Source organism: Hyperoodon ampullatus (genome assembly GCF_949752795.1).
Source record: "Hyperoodon ampullatus genome assembly, chromosome: 12".
NCBI classification, from domain to species: domain Eukaryota; kingdom Metazoa; phylum Chordata; class Mammalia; order Artiodactyla; family Ziphiidae; genus Hyperoodon; species Hyperoodon ampullatus.
The window spans coordinates 87,138,457-87,156,530 of record NC_136925.1 but is presented as its reverse complement, the minus strand read 5'-3'; the positions used below and the strand labels follow the sequence as shown (position 1 = coordinate 87,156,530).

Below are 18,074 nucleotides of genomic sequence, written 5' to 3'. Positions count from 1 at the left end.
GAGGAATTGACTGACAGGCTGTGAGGGCTGGCAGGTCTGCAATGTGCGGGGTTGCCCTGCAGGCTGGCAGCTCCAGCAGGAGTTGATGACGTAGCCTGGTGCGCCATCTGGGGGCAGAATTCCTTCTGTACGGGGACCTCTGCCTTCTTAAGGCCTTCAGCTGATGGATGCAGCCCACTCACCTCAGGGAGGGTCATCTGCTTTACTCAGAGCCTAGTGATTTAAATCTTAACTGCGCTGCACCTAAAAATAGCCTTACATCCACATCTACACTGGTTTCTGACTGAGCTCTGGGCACCGTGGCCCAGCCCAGTTGACACATAAACTCACCATCCCGGGAACCAACGGCGTATCTTTGGCTGAGGCTGAGCAGACAGGTCCCAGGCGGGTCTCTTGTCCATCCAGGGCAGGGGCAGCACCGCTCTGCTGCGGAAACCCACCACATCAGGGGGAATTCATGAACACATTTCTAAGCACGTGCTCCCGCCCTGTACACACCCTGGTCTCTGTCGGGCGCGAGGCTGAGTGGTGGGGGCCGTCCCTGACAGCAGGGAGGCCCTGGTCGGCGTGGCCGGCTGCTTCCCCCTGGAGCCCGGGGTAGCCACTTGCCTCTGCCCTGCGGATCAGGCCTGGAAGGATCCTGCCCGTGCCGAGGGACGGTTCACGGCGGCCGGCCTTGCTCCCTGGGCCTCAGAACCCAGGCACGCTTTCTTCTGGTGGCTCTGACCTTGAGCTACAGTCTTAGTACAGGGCTTCTGAGCTGTTCTGGAGAGCGTGGCCAGGACCTCTTAACAGCCCCATGTGTGGGTGTGAGTCTCCTGTGATACCCGGGTCCTCGGCCTCCAAACCTGGCCCGGAGCCCCGACAGTATGGAGTCTTGCCCCTGAAGCCGTGGTTGGTTCTCGCTGAGAGGTGATCTTGCCCCACCCTGGCCCGGGGGATGCCTGACACTTTGTGGGGATGGTTTTGGCTGTCAGCGAGGGTGGCGGCAGCGTGTGCTCCTGGCACCCGACGGGTAGAGGCCAGGGATGCTGCTAAACTAAACATGCTACAGGGCGAGGACGGTCCCCGGCACCCCAAATGTCAACGGTGCTGAGGCTGGGACAAGGGGCCCCAAATGCTGGCTCCAGGTACCCCGCCAGCTCCATCAACCGGGGTTCAGCAGCAGAGAAAGGGTTTATTCACGAGGGCGCCACGCAGGAAGATGGGGAGACGGATCTCAAGTCCACCTCCCCGGAGGCGAGGGGCTCGCGGCATTCGTGGGGTAAAGCTGAGGTCTGGGGAGGAGGGGAAAGGTGACTGGAGAGAAGGAAATGGTGAGGTCGTCAGGGTCCTGTGAAGGCTCACCTAACCTGCAGGCTTCTCCCTGGACGCATGGCAGCGTCGGCCTGCTCCGAGGGTGGAGTTTCCGGCGTCAGATGGTCACCGAGGGGACACTCGCACGTGCCCAGTTGGCGGGTCATGGGTCCCAACCAGTCTTAACAAACTTGAGCTCGAACTGGGCACCGCTGACTCCAAGCTCCCGAAAAACAACTCAAGCAAACATCTTCTCGCTTAGGCCACGTGCCTCTTGGAGGACGTGCAAGATTTTGTAAAAACAAAGCAAGCTCGGTCGGGGGAGGTGGCTGACAGGTGTAAGGGATGGAACTGGCGCTCATCCGCGATTCCCTGGGAAGAGCCCGCCTCTGGAACCTCCTGGATCCGCCCCTCCTGTGTTCCGCCGTCTCGTGGCCCACGGCTCAGCCCTCTCTCTGATCTGAGATGCCGTGTCCACACCTGGCTGCTCTGCCCTCTGACGGCAGGAAGGCTGCCCTTTGGTCCCTCCATCGTTTGCAGCTGGGCCTGCCGGCTGAGCACCTGCCCAACCCCAGGAGTGTACGGGATCCCGGGAGTCGGGGAGTTAAGTAGGAACACACTCCAAGGACGGGAGAAGCCCCTCATATTATCTCAAATAATCCAAAAACGCACCATCAATTTGTGGACAGTTAAGAATGAAATAGCTTCTAGTTTCTTTGGGAGAGTAGTTGATACCCAACTTGGCCCTAAATACCCTTGTTTCCAGGCTGGTGGGAGGGGTGGGTCTTCTCCACACCCGGGTCCTCTGCCCTCAGTTTAATCCGTGTACAGATACAGATTGGTCTTCGGAAGGCACGGCCTTCTTAAACGGAGGCAGAGAGGAAGGAGCGAGATGGTTTGTGTTTCCATGAGAGGAGAGAGCTCTGCCCACAGTCCTGCAATACTGTTTACTTAGGCGGATTTCTAGTCCTCAGAGGCTGGGGGAGGAGCTTGATGTTCTAGTCGGATTCGATAATAAGTAAATAATAGTCTCTTTGTAGTAGCAAAGCAACACAGGACATCCAAGCGGTTGTGACTTGGACAAGGTGGCCATGGGCCACGTGTGTTACTGAACGAGCAGTGATTGCTTGGTGTAAGACATTTCAGAGTCAGAAAAACTGGGTTTGGTGACCATGGTGACCACGCAGGACTGACTTGCAAAGCAGTATTGCAAAGCAGCCTGAGTATTTTAGATAAGCATGTATTTTCTACAGGTGCAGAGAAAGGCTATAAACAGCACGTTAAGCACCCATAAGACAATCCCAGTGGACTCTTCAATGTCTAGGAGTGGCTTATATTTCAAGTCTAATTACTACAATTGTTTAAACACTCAGTGGATATTTTGACCTAGTTCTCTGGCTATTCTGGGTTGACCCACAGAGGAATCCTCTGGCTTCCATGACTGTTTTGTCAGCTAGAGGTGCTGTAACAAATACCATGACTGGACAGGTTAAACACCAGAAATGTATTTCCTTTCAGTTCTGGAGGCTGGACGTCCAAGATCAAGGTGTCAGCAGAGTTGGTTTCTTCTAAGACCTCTCTCCTTGCCTTGCAGATGGCTGGCATCACCCTGTGTCCCCAGGTGGGCGTCCCTCTGTGAGTGGCTGTGCCCTAGTCTCATTATATGTGATTAGGGGCACCCACATGACCTTATTTAATTTAATCACCTCTGTAAAGACCCCATCTCCCCACATGGTCACATTCTAAGGTGCAACGGGCTAGAGCTTCAAAATATGACTCTTTGAGGGAACACAACTCAGCCCACAATAGTTTGTATTTATAAATGATAGGCGTGTTTTAAATTTTTACATGGATCCCTTTTGAAACTTACTATTTAAAAAACTTTTTGATATTTTTGAGGTTTATTCATGTTGATCATGTGCTTCTGTTTCATTCATTTTCAGTGCTGTGTAGTATTTCATGGTATAAAAAATACCAGCTTATTTTTCTGTTCCCCTACCAAGGAACCAAGTTAGACGACTTCCATTGTTTTGCTCTTTTAAGCGGTGCTCGGTGGAAAATCTTGTATGTCTCATGAACATACACTAGAATTTTTCTCCCTGGTCTAGAGACTTAAAAATGAAATTGTTGCACCACGAGATACGTGCATTTTCAAATTAACTTGGTATTGAAAAATTCCTCTGCAAAGTGGTTAACTCATTTATTCTCCTTCTAGCAACGTATCAGATTTCCTGTTTCTCCAAATACTCACCAGCTGCCATTGGATACAATTTGTCACACTCATGCTGTTTGTAGGAGCAAAGAAATTCTACTCCTAGATGTATACCCAGGAACTCAAACACGGACATGCATGGTTATTCATATACACGCATGTTCATACATGTACATGCATGGTCATAGCAGCATTGTTCACAAATGCCAAAAGGTGGCAACAGCCCAAGTGTCCATCAACAGAGGAATGGATAAACAGACCATGGGGTGTACAAACAGTGGAATGAAGTAGTGACACACGCTACAATGTGGATGAGCCTCAAAAAGTTGATGCTAAGTGAAAGAAGCCAGACACAAAAAGCCACATGTTGTCTTGTCAACCTTAGAGAGAACAAAGAACAATCTTATTTAAGCAAAAATGAGTTTCCTTGGGAAGAGCAGGGGAACTGCAATGTGGGACACGCAGGCGGTGGCAAGCCGTAGCCAGATCCAAAGAGACAAGGGGAAGGTTGGCCTGTATTGGGTTTTAGGAGGAAATTGGGGAGGGATGTTTTGAACCCAAGTTTACTAGGGAAGAACCTGGAGTTGGAGGTTTGGCGGTTTCTCGTTGGCTGCAAGCAGCAGCTATAGCGCCTTGTCGCTGGGGCAGGGAGGGATCGGATCTTCCTTCTCTTCTTAAAGCAGGAGATGAAATTCCTGGGTGACAAGTGTCCCTCCTCGTCAGAATGAACCTCATCTTCCTTCTTCCCGCTGTGCTGAAGGGCTGGTGTACAAGGGAGAGTTGCCCCTCAGGGCTCCCCAGCTCCATTTAAAATGAGGTGCCTTTATTTATTTTCACAGTCTGATTCCACTGATGTGAAATTTCCAGCGGGTACATCCGCAGAGACAGAGCGTAGACTGCTGGTTGCCAGGGCCTGCGTGCGGGCGGGGAGTGGGGAGGGACTGCCTAGTGCGTACGGGGTTTTCTTCTGAAGCGATGAAACTGTTCTGGAACTGGATAGTGGTAATGGTTACACAACACCGTGGATGCACTAAATACCACCGAATTATACATTTTAATTGCTTCATCTTATGTGAAATTCACCTCAGTGTAGAAAATTTTTAAAAATCTAAACAGAGATTGCAGACCCCAGGGGTGGTCCAGCCCCCTGGGCCCCCTCTTTTAGCCCCCGTGGGTTCACCTCTCCTTCCTTCTTTCTTACAACTCAGTTATTCATTGAGCCACTTTCTGTTCTGTTTTCCCTCATCTCTAAGTGTGCACAGTGACCTAGTCCTCGGGTACCTTTATCTGCTTCTCACTGGAGGCAGATGTCCTCTGAGCGGCTCTCCATCCATTTATCGCGGACCCGGCCCAGAGCCGGGGCAGAGGGGAAGGAGCCGCCGCTGCCAGGCGGGGCAGCCATTCCCGTCCAGTCAGGGCTTGGCCTCCCCCGCAACGGGTGACACACCCCTTGGTTTGTTTTATCTAGAAAGGACACGGGTCACAGCCCAGAAACCAGCAAACGGCTGAAGAGGGCCGCTTTCTTGGCTGACACTGTAACGCACCTATTAACCCCTTAGAGTCCATGGAAACCCAGACACAGGCCACGGATCTCTGGAGCTTTGGGTCCCCAGGGCGTGGGGAGAGGAGGGTCTTTAAGGAGAGGTTATGGAGAACAAGCCCCGCCTTCCTTACAGTTGGTCCGCGTGTGAAGGCAGCGCTTTATTCCCGGGAGCCTCGGTAAGGCCTGAGGACAAAGGCCTTTCCGGCAGCAGGTGCCCAGGCAGGAGGTTCTCCCGGGCTGCGTCCTCTGCTGCCACCTCGTGGTGGACGACGCAGGTTGGGCGGGAGAAGCCACCACGATGAGCCAGGGTTATAGGACACGCGGACCCACAGACGCCCCCAGAACAGCAGGCCCCGCTGCAGGGCTGTGTGGGGGGCAGGGGTGGATGTGGACACTAAAGCCACCGCCGTCCAAAGACATTTAAGACTCAGTACGGCAGAGGAACGGTTTATCCAACAGGTTAAGTGAACTGTTTTGGTAATTTCTAAAGGGTTCCAAAACGGCAGACCCTTGCATTGATTTGTAGCGTACTGGTTTATAACGAGTAGGATTTGGGTGGTGTCCAGCGCGGTCTTCGGGTCAAGCAGGCCTCAGTCCTGTGTACCAGTGTCTCTGGTGCCCTCTGCTGTCTCTGCTTTGCTGTTCCACCTTCACAAGCCAGCAGGTGGAATAAAGGACCCTTAGATCTACTCAAGCCCCTGGATGCTGACTCCTCGGGGATCCCAGAACGGATGGCAGTGCTCGCAGACAAGGGCGGGCTGTCTTGGGGCCCCTGTGTAATACTCCACTTGGGGAGCCTCTTCATCTTCCTGCAGCATCCCCGTGGCCAACACTGACTGAGGCTCCTGCGTGCTGGGCGCCTAAAATGTACAGCTCGTTTCTCCCACCTCGCCCAGACGGCAGGTACTGCCTCATCTCAGCTTTGCAAATGAGGAAACCGAGGCACAGAGGTTAAGTGACTTGCCCAGTGCCTGGTGCCCGGAAACACCCTCTGGTCTGCTGCTCCAGGGCCTGAGCCCCAGCCCCACGCTGCTGCGTCTCCTGAACGTTCAGCAGTGCTGGCTGCTGGGCCGGGTGGCGGGGCCAGGCAGGAGGGTGAGCGCCAGCCTTCTCCAAGACCAGCAGCCGTCAACTGTGTGCACATTTGTTAATTAAAGACATCAGCAATACGCCAGCCAAATCCTGGCTTGAAAGGACTAAGCTCTCCAAGAATTAATCCCATGTACTAATTTCATTTAGGAGGTAAGAGTGTATTCATTCTGTCAACTGCTTACCTAACTAAATGCGGCTTTTGAGGACTGTGCACAAAGTCTAGTAAACAGGGAGTCGGGGAGCGAGCCAGACCCCTCTCGCATTATAAAACTGGACTGTCAGCTTTATATACTTAAAGGCTGCTGTTAAAAGACCCACAAAGATCACATAAAGCTTTGTCATTCAGACTAGAAATTCCAAACACCGTGAACACAGCAGCGCGTGCCTCTCACGTGTGTCCCACGGCACACGACTGCTTTCTAGAGCTTTATGAAAATATTCAAGCCACATTTTTTCCCAAAATGGTCATTGATCATTTGTTTAGAAATTTCTGATATTTTATTTCAAACCAATAAAACACAAAAATAGTTGCTTGCCCAGGTTTGTTTCCCACAAACAAGGCTGACAAGTTTCCCCTTCACAGAATATACCTAGAGTTCAGTCCACTTGTACGAAGGGTCTTACATCACCACACTCTAGCTTTTTTTCCCTCGTGGAGCTAGCCGTGATGGTATTGAAATCACGCTAGACACATTTTGACGTGAACGAGGCGGCAGGGATGTAACAGGATGGGCTCTGGGGAAGAGGAAGAAGAGGAACATGGACCGCTTGAGAGTCAGGATTTCCTGCTGGGCCGATAGAAAACCCCGAGCCGGGGGTGTCATCGGGAATTGTGAGCATCCTCGCCGTCCCACTGCCTTCTCTGTCTTCCACCCCACCTGCCACCTGCATGCGTGCTTCCGGGGAAGGAGGTGGGATCTGGAAAGGCGCCCTGTGCTCTCCACCACACCGGGGACTGCAGTAGTGAGGCCTGGGGCTTCACCGTTGGAGTTGAAAGAGCCCCTGCCCCCGTGCACCCGTGTTTGAGTTTGGCTGACTGTGGAGTGGAGGGGATGTATGGGGGGCAGCGGAAGGAAGAGGACGGACCAATGCCGGGAGAGTGTGGCTGCGGAATGACTGGAGAATCATCATTTCTAAGTCATTCCTGATTCCCCTGTTCAGTTCTCTAAACCTTATCTGCAAAGTGGGGACCCAGAAAAATGAGAAGGAGGATTAGTGATCCTAAAGGAGGGAATATGCAGAATTTAGCAACTTGTCTTTTTCAGGGAGAACCCCCAAACACTGAGTGCCCTGTGTGCACAGTCCCTGGGTTCTGAGATGGCCAGGGTCAGGGTGCACCCCGCATGAGAAGGTGGTCCTTGGGGGTTGGTCGTGGGGTAAGGTAATGGGTGAATGCATGGTGTTGTGGTGCTTTGGGGACCCCCATTTCTTGCTATTAGGCACTTATTTGTAAACACATCACTTATGTGGCATTAGGGCTCACCCCTTTTCAAGTTGCAGAAACCAAACTGGCTTAAGCAAAACTGTCAATTTATCAGCTCCTGTCATTGAAGAGAGATGGCTTCTGGCAGGTTGGAATCCAAAGGTCTTGAAACTGTCAGTAGGACGCTGACTTTCTCTCCATCTTTGATTCCAGGCCCATTTCCTAGGTAACAAACCCCAGACTGAGAGCATCTGCATAGTGGCCACCAGGGGCTCCAGCCTGGGCGGGCCTCCCCTGCTGTGGGTTTCATGCCTGTCTCTGAGCCAGCACTGCACCCACAGCATGACGGGGCCTGACTCACACCCCCGCCAGGGGTGGGTGATTGTGGTGGGGTCGCTTTCACTGGACCGTGTGGGGTTTCCTTCCCACAGAAGGAAAGGTAGCATTTTCTGAGGAGGGAGAAGCACTGTGGGTGGAAAGACCATAGACGTTAGCCCTAGATGCCCCGGGCGGTGCAGGCTGGTATAGGAGCTGCAAAAACAAGCAGCAAATCATGTAGAAGGAAACGTGTGTCTGCTGTTTAACAGTCACTGTCCAGCTGGGGGACATAAAGCCAGGACAGAAGAGCAGGAGCCGGGCTCGCAGCCTTGTCTGCACTGAGCTGCACCTGGAGGTGTTACAGGTACCGATGGGCCAGGATTCTGTCCCCAGACACACTGGTTTATTGGATCTGGGAGTTTGTTTCTAACGTGCATCCAATGTGGAGAACCAGGAATGTAAAGAAATTAAAGCCCTTGCACGTAACTGTCCTCTCAGTAGTGTTGGGACACAGAGGCGGTGTCACCCTTGCAGGGTGAACTTGGGATGGTAGTGACCGCTGTGCAGATTTCTCTCTCGGTGGAGTCCCCCCAGAGCCCCCATTCTTCCGCCCGTTAGGCAGGAGCGTGTCCCGTAGTCGTGGGGGGGATTCGGCCCCTCTGTCTTCTGACCCTTGAGCCACTATTATTAGTCAGGGGTGAAAGAGATTAACTTAAATGTGGCCCCTTTCTCCATCTTGTGTTTTAGTGGGTTTGAGCCCAGGAACAGAGAACAGAGGAGAAATGAGGAATAATGCAGAAAATGAAAATTGCACATCCACAAGGTCGTGTGTGCAGAAGTGGGCAGAGGCGTGATTTCTGTTCTCCAGACCCTAAAGCCACGTTCCTAAGTAAAATCTTCAGGTTATTTCAGACTTTGATTCCAGCCAAAGAGAGGCTTGGGAGGAGGAAGAGTGTCCTCGACATGTGTGTCTCTAGGCTGAACCCCGATGACTGAACATGATTGGAAGTTTAATTAGGTGTCCCTTAGCCTGCTTACAGATCAGAATTCTTCCCCCCTGTAGCTGGAATGAACACCATCTGTAGGATGGAGGGCCTTGAAGTCACCTTAAGACGTTAGCCCAGCCCCTGGTGATAAGCACAGCTCCCTAGTCAAATGCTGTGCGTCTGGAGATTAACAAGTGACTTTTTTTTTTTCTGGTTGCGTTTTGAGGTTGGTGATGGGAACATCGCTTCCTTTAGCTGAATCGTAAAAGTTGCACAAAAGTTTGCCAGTTCCCTTCTTTCGGCGTTTACTGAAGGGCTTCCTGAAAGCTAGTGAAACTCCTCAAATTATTGAAAATCATGTGGAGATTTATGTTTAGAAACAAAAAACTGCCAGGCTTGGTGAGTGTCCGTGTAACTGTCCTCACTAAGGAGCTACCGTCAATGAGGTCCTGTGACTTAAAGGAATTTTCTTCACTTTCTGCTCCCACAGGGCAAGTGTGACCCGACCTCGCTTGAGACAAAGGCAGCCTCGTCAGCTGAGGTAAGTAGCACTCGCGTTGGCTTATCTTCCTCCATGCAAATATCAGTTACATTTTTTTAATGTTAAACGTGAAGTCTTTTTCAGTTTTTTGGGGTTATTTTACACTGCCCGAAGTCCAGCAGAGCCACCTGTGGTGTGCTTTCAGAAGAGCACAGCCCTACACAGTACAATTTAAATTCTTTGATGTTCTGCGTGAAACACAGAAATGCGAGTTGTGTAATAACGTCTTCGTACGGCAGGGGTCTGCCTTGTGCGTCAAACTGGAAAAGTCATCCTGCTTTCCCAGGAAGACTGAGAGTTTTATTCTGAGTCTGTGGGCCATTGGGGGTATAATATATGTGATTTTCTGTGCAGCCATTCTTTTAAAACTCTATTACGTGCCTTCACAATACGCTGGCGTTAAAAGCAGCAAGTGAGATATCAAAGCAAGACAGGGCTGGGATGCCGGGTGTCGCATGCTGTCTGCCTGGGGATTGGTGGGCTGGCGGCCAGCCAGCTTCAGCACCCTACTGCGTGCATGTTCAGGGTCCATCAGAAGCTTTTGTAGGAATTAGGCCTAAAATGAATTGTTGTAGATGGAGGTAGATTTCTCGTAGTATTTCAGGCAGCTGTCTGGTTCGAATACTCAGATTATAAATAAGGAATTTTATGAGGCGGTTTTCTGGGTGTTTTGTTTCTCCAGCTCCCATGATTCCAGCAATAGTAATGCTACGTGTACTAGCAAAGCCGGGACACCTGTAATTGTCGGGGCTACAGATTCCCCGCAGGCACGGCAGGTACAATGGGCCCGTTCCCTGTAGCTACCAAACAGGTCACAGAAGCCAGGGTTCAGGTCAGGCTTATTTAATTTACGTGATTGCATCAGACTATGTTCTGTTCCTCCTAGACAGAAATACTCCTGTTTTTCGGCATATTGGCATCTTTCTAATAGTCCTGTTTCACCAGCCTTGTCAAGGTGGTGGGCCACCTGGAACCTGTGCAGGTCGGGAGCTGCTCCAAGAAGTGATGGCTTCTCAGCAACTCACCGTGGGTCTGGGGTCCCCAGGGGCTGTGCGGAGCCCCAGTAGTTCCAGGACCTGTATTCCTGGAGCAAAGGAAGCTGGGGCTGTGAGTGGCCGAGCTTGCATTGGGTTGCTGGTATTCATGCAAACAATGCTTATCACTGAATGCCAGGGGTTTACTTTTTACACACTTGGGCTTTTCCTCTCTGGGTCTGATTATATTTTTATCAACAGCCCAACACGAAGAATTTGGTTGAAAAAAAGGTCCTTGCTACTGTCAGCTTGTATGAATTAGATTTCCTTATTAGACATAAAAATTGTGTCAGTAGAATTAAAAATTAATGATTTTTTATATGGCTATATAAAATCAAGGTGGTTCTAATTATTTTAGCTAAGTGACTAGACAGATGTCTGGACTGTTTTGAACTGTGTCCTAATTTTAGTAAACTCAGGAAACAAAGTGAGTTGTGGCACGAAATTGACCTTTTATACTTTTCTCATCACCTTTTCTTGGTCTAGTTTATAACCTGTCCAAGGAAAAAATAATTAAGCTCTAGCTGGTGATTCTTAGCAGAATTTTATTTGGCTTTATATGGAAGCACACAGATGTGTGAGGAACTGTGTGTCTGTTGGAAAAATCAAGTCTCATCATTCTACTCATCATCATGATCCACATTTAGACCAGCCACAGCGGACAGGAGTGACGTTTCAGGGTGAGCACATTGCTCTTTTCTTGGTTGTAGAAATGAACGTAGGCAAATAAAAGGAGTCTGGTGGGTGATGGACTGGGTACTGGGGTGGGATAGAGATGTGGGGCCCTTGGGCATCATTTCCTCCGCAATCGATGGCCAGGCCTACAAGGTGTGACCTGTAAGAGCCACGGTCGGGACTGGAAAGCTTTTCAAGGAGGGCGGTTGTTGCCATCAGGCCTGGGTCACATCCTAGTCGAGGCTTCTGGGAGCCCAGGAGCAGCTGCTGGGGGCGCCTGCTCCCCTCTAGGACTGTTGGCCCTCCAGTGGGTGAAAATGCTTGGCCGTGTTTTCAGATCCACCTTGAATATGATGAGCGGGAGTCCCTTCTTATATTGAGGATAAAACCCACAAATCAGACCTGGGAGCACCCTGAAAGTATGAAGAAGGTCCTAAGGCAGCCGTGAATCCCAAGAGTTTCCCTTTCCCTCTCTCTCTCCCCCTCTCTTTCCATATGTATTTTTAACAAGACTTTGCAAAACTCTGTGTTAAACAGATTGTTACACCAACTGAGAGTATTAAAGGGGCTCCTGTTTAAAATCCTAACACAGATTTAGCTGCTGGGGTGTGAGCAGGTGCCACTTACAACTTTGATAGGAAATATAATGATATTTTACCAGGAATGTCGTGGAAGCTGCTGATTGGCTGACACAGCGATTAGTCATTTGCATCTTTCACGTGATAAACCCCCGCTGGCCTCCTGTTTAACAGCTAATTGAATTTCCCCTTTCTCTATTATGGTTTCACTCTTTATTTGATTTTATAAGAAGAAATTTAAAAAGGAGACAGAGGAGGTTAAAATTCCAAGGGGAGAACATTTCTTTGCCCGAGCACTCACCTTGCACAGCACAGAAGGGTGGCTCTTGAGAGCAGCTTCTGCCCCTGTAAGGGTGGTTTCGGTCTTTTCCCTCTTTTTCCTCTTTTTTTTACTGCTTTGGAATGAACACACATGCCCTTTTTAGAGAGTGGATTGTTCAGTGAGCTATTGATTGGGTGGAACTTTATAAGAAAGAAAAAGCAATTGTTCCCTCAGTTTCCTGCTGTTTGGAGCACAGGAATGAGGCCACTCCTGGTCCTTACTGGGCAGGACTTGAGGATGCCTTGTAATGACCGCGCCTTAATCTTCTCATCCAGGACCAAGTTGATCCTCTGAGGATTTGGAGCCTTGGAATAAGGGTGATTTTTCTGTTTACTGCGTCTTTTTCATCAGATCTTTTCTTGCCTCTGCCTTGAATCCTGAAGCGTATGAATTGATGCTCACAGATGCACTTTGTGTGTTGGTATGTTGATGAGGTGACAGTGATGGGTGACATGAACAGATGTGTGGAGCAGAGGGAATCAAACGCAGGAATCTGGGTTTTCAGTCTGTTTTCAGGGGCGGAAGTTCTACCATGGAGCTGAGCTGCCTCCACCTCCACTAACTCAGCTCCGGGTTAAGGCTCTTCCTGCGTTCAGGCCACAGTGGATGTGTGGACGTCTGTGCAGGGCCGGGGTTATATTCTCCCCCACCCCGCCACCATCGCAGACCTGGAGCAGGTAAACGAAGGCACATCAGGACTGCAGTGTCACAAGGATGGGTGCAGACATCTCCACGGGGCAGGTGGGGTACCAAGGGACGGTTCCAGAACAGTGGTGGTAGCAGAGGAGATGCCTACAGCTAAAAAGAAGCACAATGCAACCTCTGTGCTTTTTTTCATTCCCTCCTTGAACAGTCACGAAAGAGACAAATACAGTCTTATTCCTATATTTCTGTAGTTGTTCGATGATCTCTCCCAGTCTGCGTGTAGCCCGTCATTGGAAACTAGCTAAGTATTCAGAGGCAAATGTGGAGCTAGGAATATCCTTTGATCGAGGTCATACTTTTAAATTTCCCTTGGGGATATCTGGGGGAAAAAACTAAACATTAATTTTAGAGAAAAAGCTCACCCCAAATTTTAACATATTCAGCTACAACTTACTTCCCATCCTCCAACCAAAACTGACCAGATTTACAGGCAAAAAAGTCCCAAAGTTCCTAAGCCTGTTCATTATGTTCTAGGATCCCAGGTGATCCTTTCTTCTTCCTCATGCTTTTCTACAATTTCCAAAGAAATCTAAACTACTAATGCAATAATCATATTTTAAGAAATAATTAGCCAAGACTCAAGTCATCCTGAAAATATTAAAATAACTATAATCACTGGGTGATGATTATATTACAGATGTCTAGGATTTAATAACACATGGCTAACACTAATACCTTAGATAATTTCACCAACTGAAGGGGAAATTTAGTGGCATTTAGTGACAAATAGCATGAAAAGAAGTAGTCAGTTCATTAATTGACAAGTCATTGCAATTTGCTATGCAGCATAAGAGCTGTCATCATAATTATACACCCAAGCAACCCAAAGGGTTTGAGATTTCTGCTTGACATTTGTAGTTCACCTTGTAAATGTCTCAGTCATCATCAGGGCTGTAATGACATGGCCCTGCGGCGAATCAGAGGAGGAAGAAGTGCTGTTTGCTTCTAACGGCGTTAGGACTGTGCCGTAGGGGCGGCCAGCGCCTCACCTCCTACCCCCTCCCTCCAGTCATCAGAGCTGTGTACCTACCGTCGGTCAGGCAGCTCCACGGGGTCACTGTTTCCTTACTGTTGTTACTGCTCGTGCAGACGAGGGGCTGGAGGTCAGTACAGCCAAAAGGTGATGCTTAGTCTTGTGTCTTTCAAACAAGTGGGAAGCTTTTCAGTTCTCTCTTATAAATGCCAGCTCGCCACCTTACACCTGGTACTGCAGTTTAGGGTAGCATTTTCTAAATCATGGTCTCATGGGGGAAAAAAGAGCCATGGGAAATCATAGCTATCTTTTATAATCTCCTAAAAGTTAAACAAAGCTACTATTGTTTTATTACAAGTTGGCCTTGTGTGAGGCTCTATACTAGTGTGCACCCGGCCTGTCGATCAGCTACAGATGCAGTGACTCCAGGGGGGGATTAAAAATGTCAGAGTGGGGAGCTGCTTGGCCGGCCAGCCGTACCTGACGCACCTGCGGAATAGCAGCCAGCAGCTGCCCCGGCAGCGCCTGGGAGCTTTCCCCAGCCCTTGGTTTTCTGTGGAGCACAGCCTGGGAAACACAACTTACTGGGCTAGAGATGCCCCAGGCCTTACGATGTCAACACCCGCGACTGCTTCGACAGAAAGAGCTCTCCATGCTCCTTTCTCGAAGGCATAATGTCGCCCTAATCCTGTGATGCTTCTCGTGTGATTTTACCTTGGGATGCTTCCCCTCCTCAGCACACAGCGCCCGTTCTTTATACCGTTCGTTACAGCACTGGCTTTGGCCAGTAGTGCGGTCACGTTGTAGGATGAGCAAAGGAGCAGACCAGAAGCCCACGGACCTGGGGCGGAGTCCTACCCTTGCCCCACTCGGCTACTTGGTAAATATGACTTTGGTTAGAGGCCAGGTCACCTGACTGGGTGGCTGTGAAAGGGTGAACTGAACGGGAGATAAACTGTCAGATCTTCTAAGTACTTAGTTTTTCTTCCATATATATACTTATACGTATACATAAACACACACAGATATACTCTATAAATATATGAATGTGTAGTATACAAATGATACGTTCACAAAAATATAGATACATTGGTTGCTTGTGGTCTCCTGATTCTTTTCACAAATGTTCCGCTCACGTTATTAGAAGTTGCTCATTTGTCATCAGTGGTTTCCACTGCGCTTTTGAGAGTATTGACCCTCCAGCTCCGGTGCTTGGGGAGGCTCACGGCCCTGACTCGAGTGGGTGGTAAAAAGCCAGCATCCCCCCACCCCCGGTCCTGCACACCTGCTGGCCGTGGGCTGACCACCCTTCCCGTCAGGACGTCCCCGCATGTCAGCTTCGCCCCTTTCCACCCCCAGCCCTCTCTGTCTGCTTGTGACCTACTCTGGTCGCTTCGATCTCACCACAACCGCTCTTATGAGAAGGGAAACGTGCTCCGTGTTGCTAGATCCCCTGCACAACCTCCTAGTACGTTTTCAGCTTGATCTGCCAGCAGCGGCGGTAGCGTGGACCACACTCCCTCTCGGGAACGCCCGCGCCCTTTAGCAGTGGTGGGTCAGTTTCCTGGCTTCCCCTTGCCTTGTGGTTCTTCCTTGTGGGGCCCCGCCTTTGGGTCCCTTTCTTCCACCCATCCCTTAAGTGTCCCTAAACCCCAATGTGCTCTCAGCTCCCGTGCACCAGGAGGGCCATCTATACCCCTCCTCCACTGGGAGTCACCAGCCCCTGAGCAGGGATCCCCGAAGTGCGGGTGTGACCGTATGCTCGGTGTTAAGACACTGACAGCAGCCCCAGTGCCCACAGACTCCACGCGTGACCCTTCCATTTAGAACTCTGAGTGCTTCCCACTCTTTCTAACTAAACCATAAGAATCCTAGAATAAATGACCTTAGAGGAGTTCTTGAAAAGCGTTACGTGTGATATAATCAGTATTGGATGGTGGACGTGTGGACGGAAACCGAATCATGAGGTCATCAATTCGAGGAAAAAAATCTTTAAAGGACTTCTCAAGATAAAAGGACATTTATATCTCTTGTTTTGTTGACTTTTTTGGTTTTTATTATTTCTTTACTTTTTGTTTTCCTTTAATTTGTTTAACAAACCCTTGTATAATACTTTTATGTCCCAGGCACTGCTCCAAGCACCTTACAAACATTAACTCTTTAATGCTCATATCCGTATGAAGTAGTCACCGTGATCATTACTGTCCCCGTTTTACAGGTGGAAACGCTGAGGCAGTTACTGCTCAAGGTCGCACAGCCGAGGGTGGAGCTGAGACTTGAACCTGAGCTCTCTGGCTCTAGGGTCTTAGCCCAGCGATGGTGCTAAGCTGTAGACATTTGCCAAAATCAAAGACGGTTTTCTCCTGTGATTTCTTTTGTGGAAATAAATAACATTTTTACATTCTCTTCATATAACCCTTTGATGACTCAAAAATAATTTGCAATTACTCTTAGCCTCCACTTTTTCCATGCTAAACAAACGACATCAAGCAGGGTTCACCTAAGCCTGGAAATCAGAAACTCTGAGGCAAGAAATCGGACTCCTCCTAAGACCCTGCTCTTGCTCCAGGACCTCTAAGTCAGTGGGTCCCAATTTTTTTTTTTTTAATATGAGACTCCTTGTTTAAAATAAAAACAACAATAATAAATCACAGGCCTCCCACCCACATCACAGTGGTTGCGTTTTTGTTATCCATGCATTGAACAAAGCTGCATGAATCCTTCAGCGCCTCTAAATGAAATGAATTGATTCATCGTGGTGTTCATATTTGCAAGCTGTACCACGTGTACATTTGAAACAGCATCCGTTCAGCCTACGGAAGGTGATCCAGGTACCGTGTGGTCACCAGCAGTTTGCAACAGTCTCTGTACTCTCAGGTTGGGGGTCTCTGTTCTCTATGGAAAACTTAGGGGTCATGGTTGTTTTTTGTTTGCACCTGGAAGCCAGGGCAGAAATGAAGCAGTTTCGCAGGCCTCGATGGGATGGCAAAGAGCTGCTTTTCCTCTGTGGAGTTGTTGATTTACCTGAAACTTGGAAGCTGCTAGGATTTTTACTAGAGGCTGACTGGAGTCGACGGAGCACCCCGACACTGGCTGTACCCCGATACAGCCCCGGTGTGTGAGGGATACCTGCGTGATAGAGTCCAGCTCGTACATGGAAAGAGGAGGCAGCCCCCCCAAGGATGCTTTCATTAAAAAAATGTTTGTGGGCTTCCCTGGTGGCGCAGTGGTTGAGAGTCCGCCTGCCGATGCAGGGGACACGGGTTCGTGCCCCGGTCCGGGAAGATCCCACATGCCGCGGAGTGGCTGGGCCCATGAGCCATGGCCGCTGAGCCTGCACGTCCGGAGCCTGTGCTCCGCAACAGGAGAGGCCACAGCAGTGAGAGGCCCGCGTACCACAAAAAAAAAAAAATTAAATTAAATTAAAAAAAAATGTTTGTAAGCATACCTCATGCTGGGTACTCAGAGAGGTCCGCCACGTTTCCATACACAGGCCCACGCGCACACACACACACACACACACGTACACATACACACAACCCCTGTGGCTTCTGAAGAGAGCTAAGGGATTAGGCCAACGTGGTTGGTGATCAAGAACGATGCCCCTCCATCCGTTTAGGGTTAGGGTGGCAGCAGCAAAGCCGAGGGAGGTTGAAGAGGGGAGGAGTGGGTGACATCACTGTCCCTCCGCCCTACTGCATGGCCTCTTTGGACCTCATTTTCCTTTCCGTGAAGCTGGGTGATCTGTCTGTAAGGTTCCTGCACTTGTCTTAGCCCAGATGGGATAGACTCCGATATTTCATGGTGACCAGCAAGTCCCAAATACCAGAGCCTCATGATATGGGGGCTCACGTCTTTCTCGCGGGGTCACTACACCAGGGGCTGCTCTCGGCAGCTGCTCTCACAGGCCCAGGGGTCTCAGAGCTCCAGGGGGCTTCCACCTGGCAAGCCCATCGTCCGAGGGTTCTTTGTTCTAATCACGAGGCTGGGGTGGGGTCAGGGAGGGTAACTTATGCCCTTTATTATTTTTTTTTTGCGGTACGCGGGCCTCTCACTGTTGTGGCCTCTCCCGTTGCAGAGCACAGGCTCCGGACGCGCAGGCTCAGCGGCCATGGCTCACGGGCCCAGCCGCTCCGCGGTATGTGGGATCTTCCCGGACGGGGGCACGAACCCACGTCCTCTGCATCGGCAGGCGGACTCTCAACCACTGCGCCACCAGGGAAGCCCATGCCCTTTTTTTTTTTTTTTTTTTTTTTTTTAAATATCACTGATGTATTGAGACAGTGGTGTTTGGTCAGGTACAGGGCTGGTGTTGAGGGTAGATTTCTTTTTTTTCTTTTTTAAAGGGCTTCAAATGCTTGGCTTTTATTTATTTA

At 49.9% G+C, this 18,074-nt stretch overlaps 1 protein-coding gene across 2 annotated transcripts in view; it reads left to right on the top strand.

Moving 5' to 3' along the window:
- The window catches only part of RPS6KA2 (ribosomal protein S6 kinase A2), a gene marked incomplete at both ends in the record, with an annotated part of 338,217 nt that overhangs the window by 37,399 nt on the left and 282,744 nt on the right, over positions 1-18,074 (top strand). The window contains one exon of one of the 2 annotated variants that reach the window (XM_079716505.1): positions 9,361-9,411. The exons of the other annotated variant lie outside the window; for it this stretch is intronic. Coding sequence (XP_079572631.1) covers positions 9,361-9,411 — 51 coding nt within the window. The remainder of the gene's footprint in view (positions 1-9,360; positions 9,412-18,074) is intronic. 2 annotated transcript variants of the gene reach the window in all.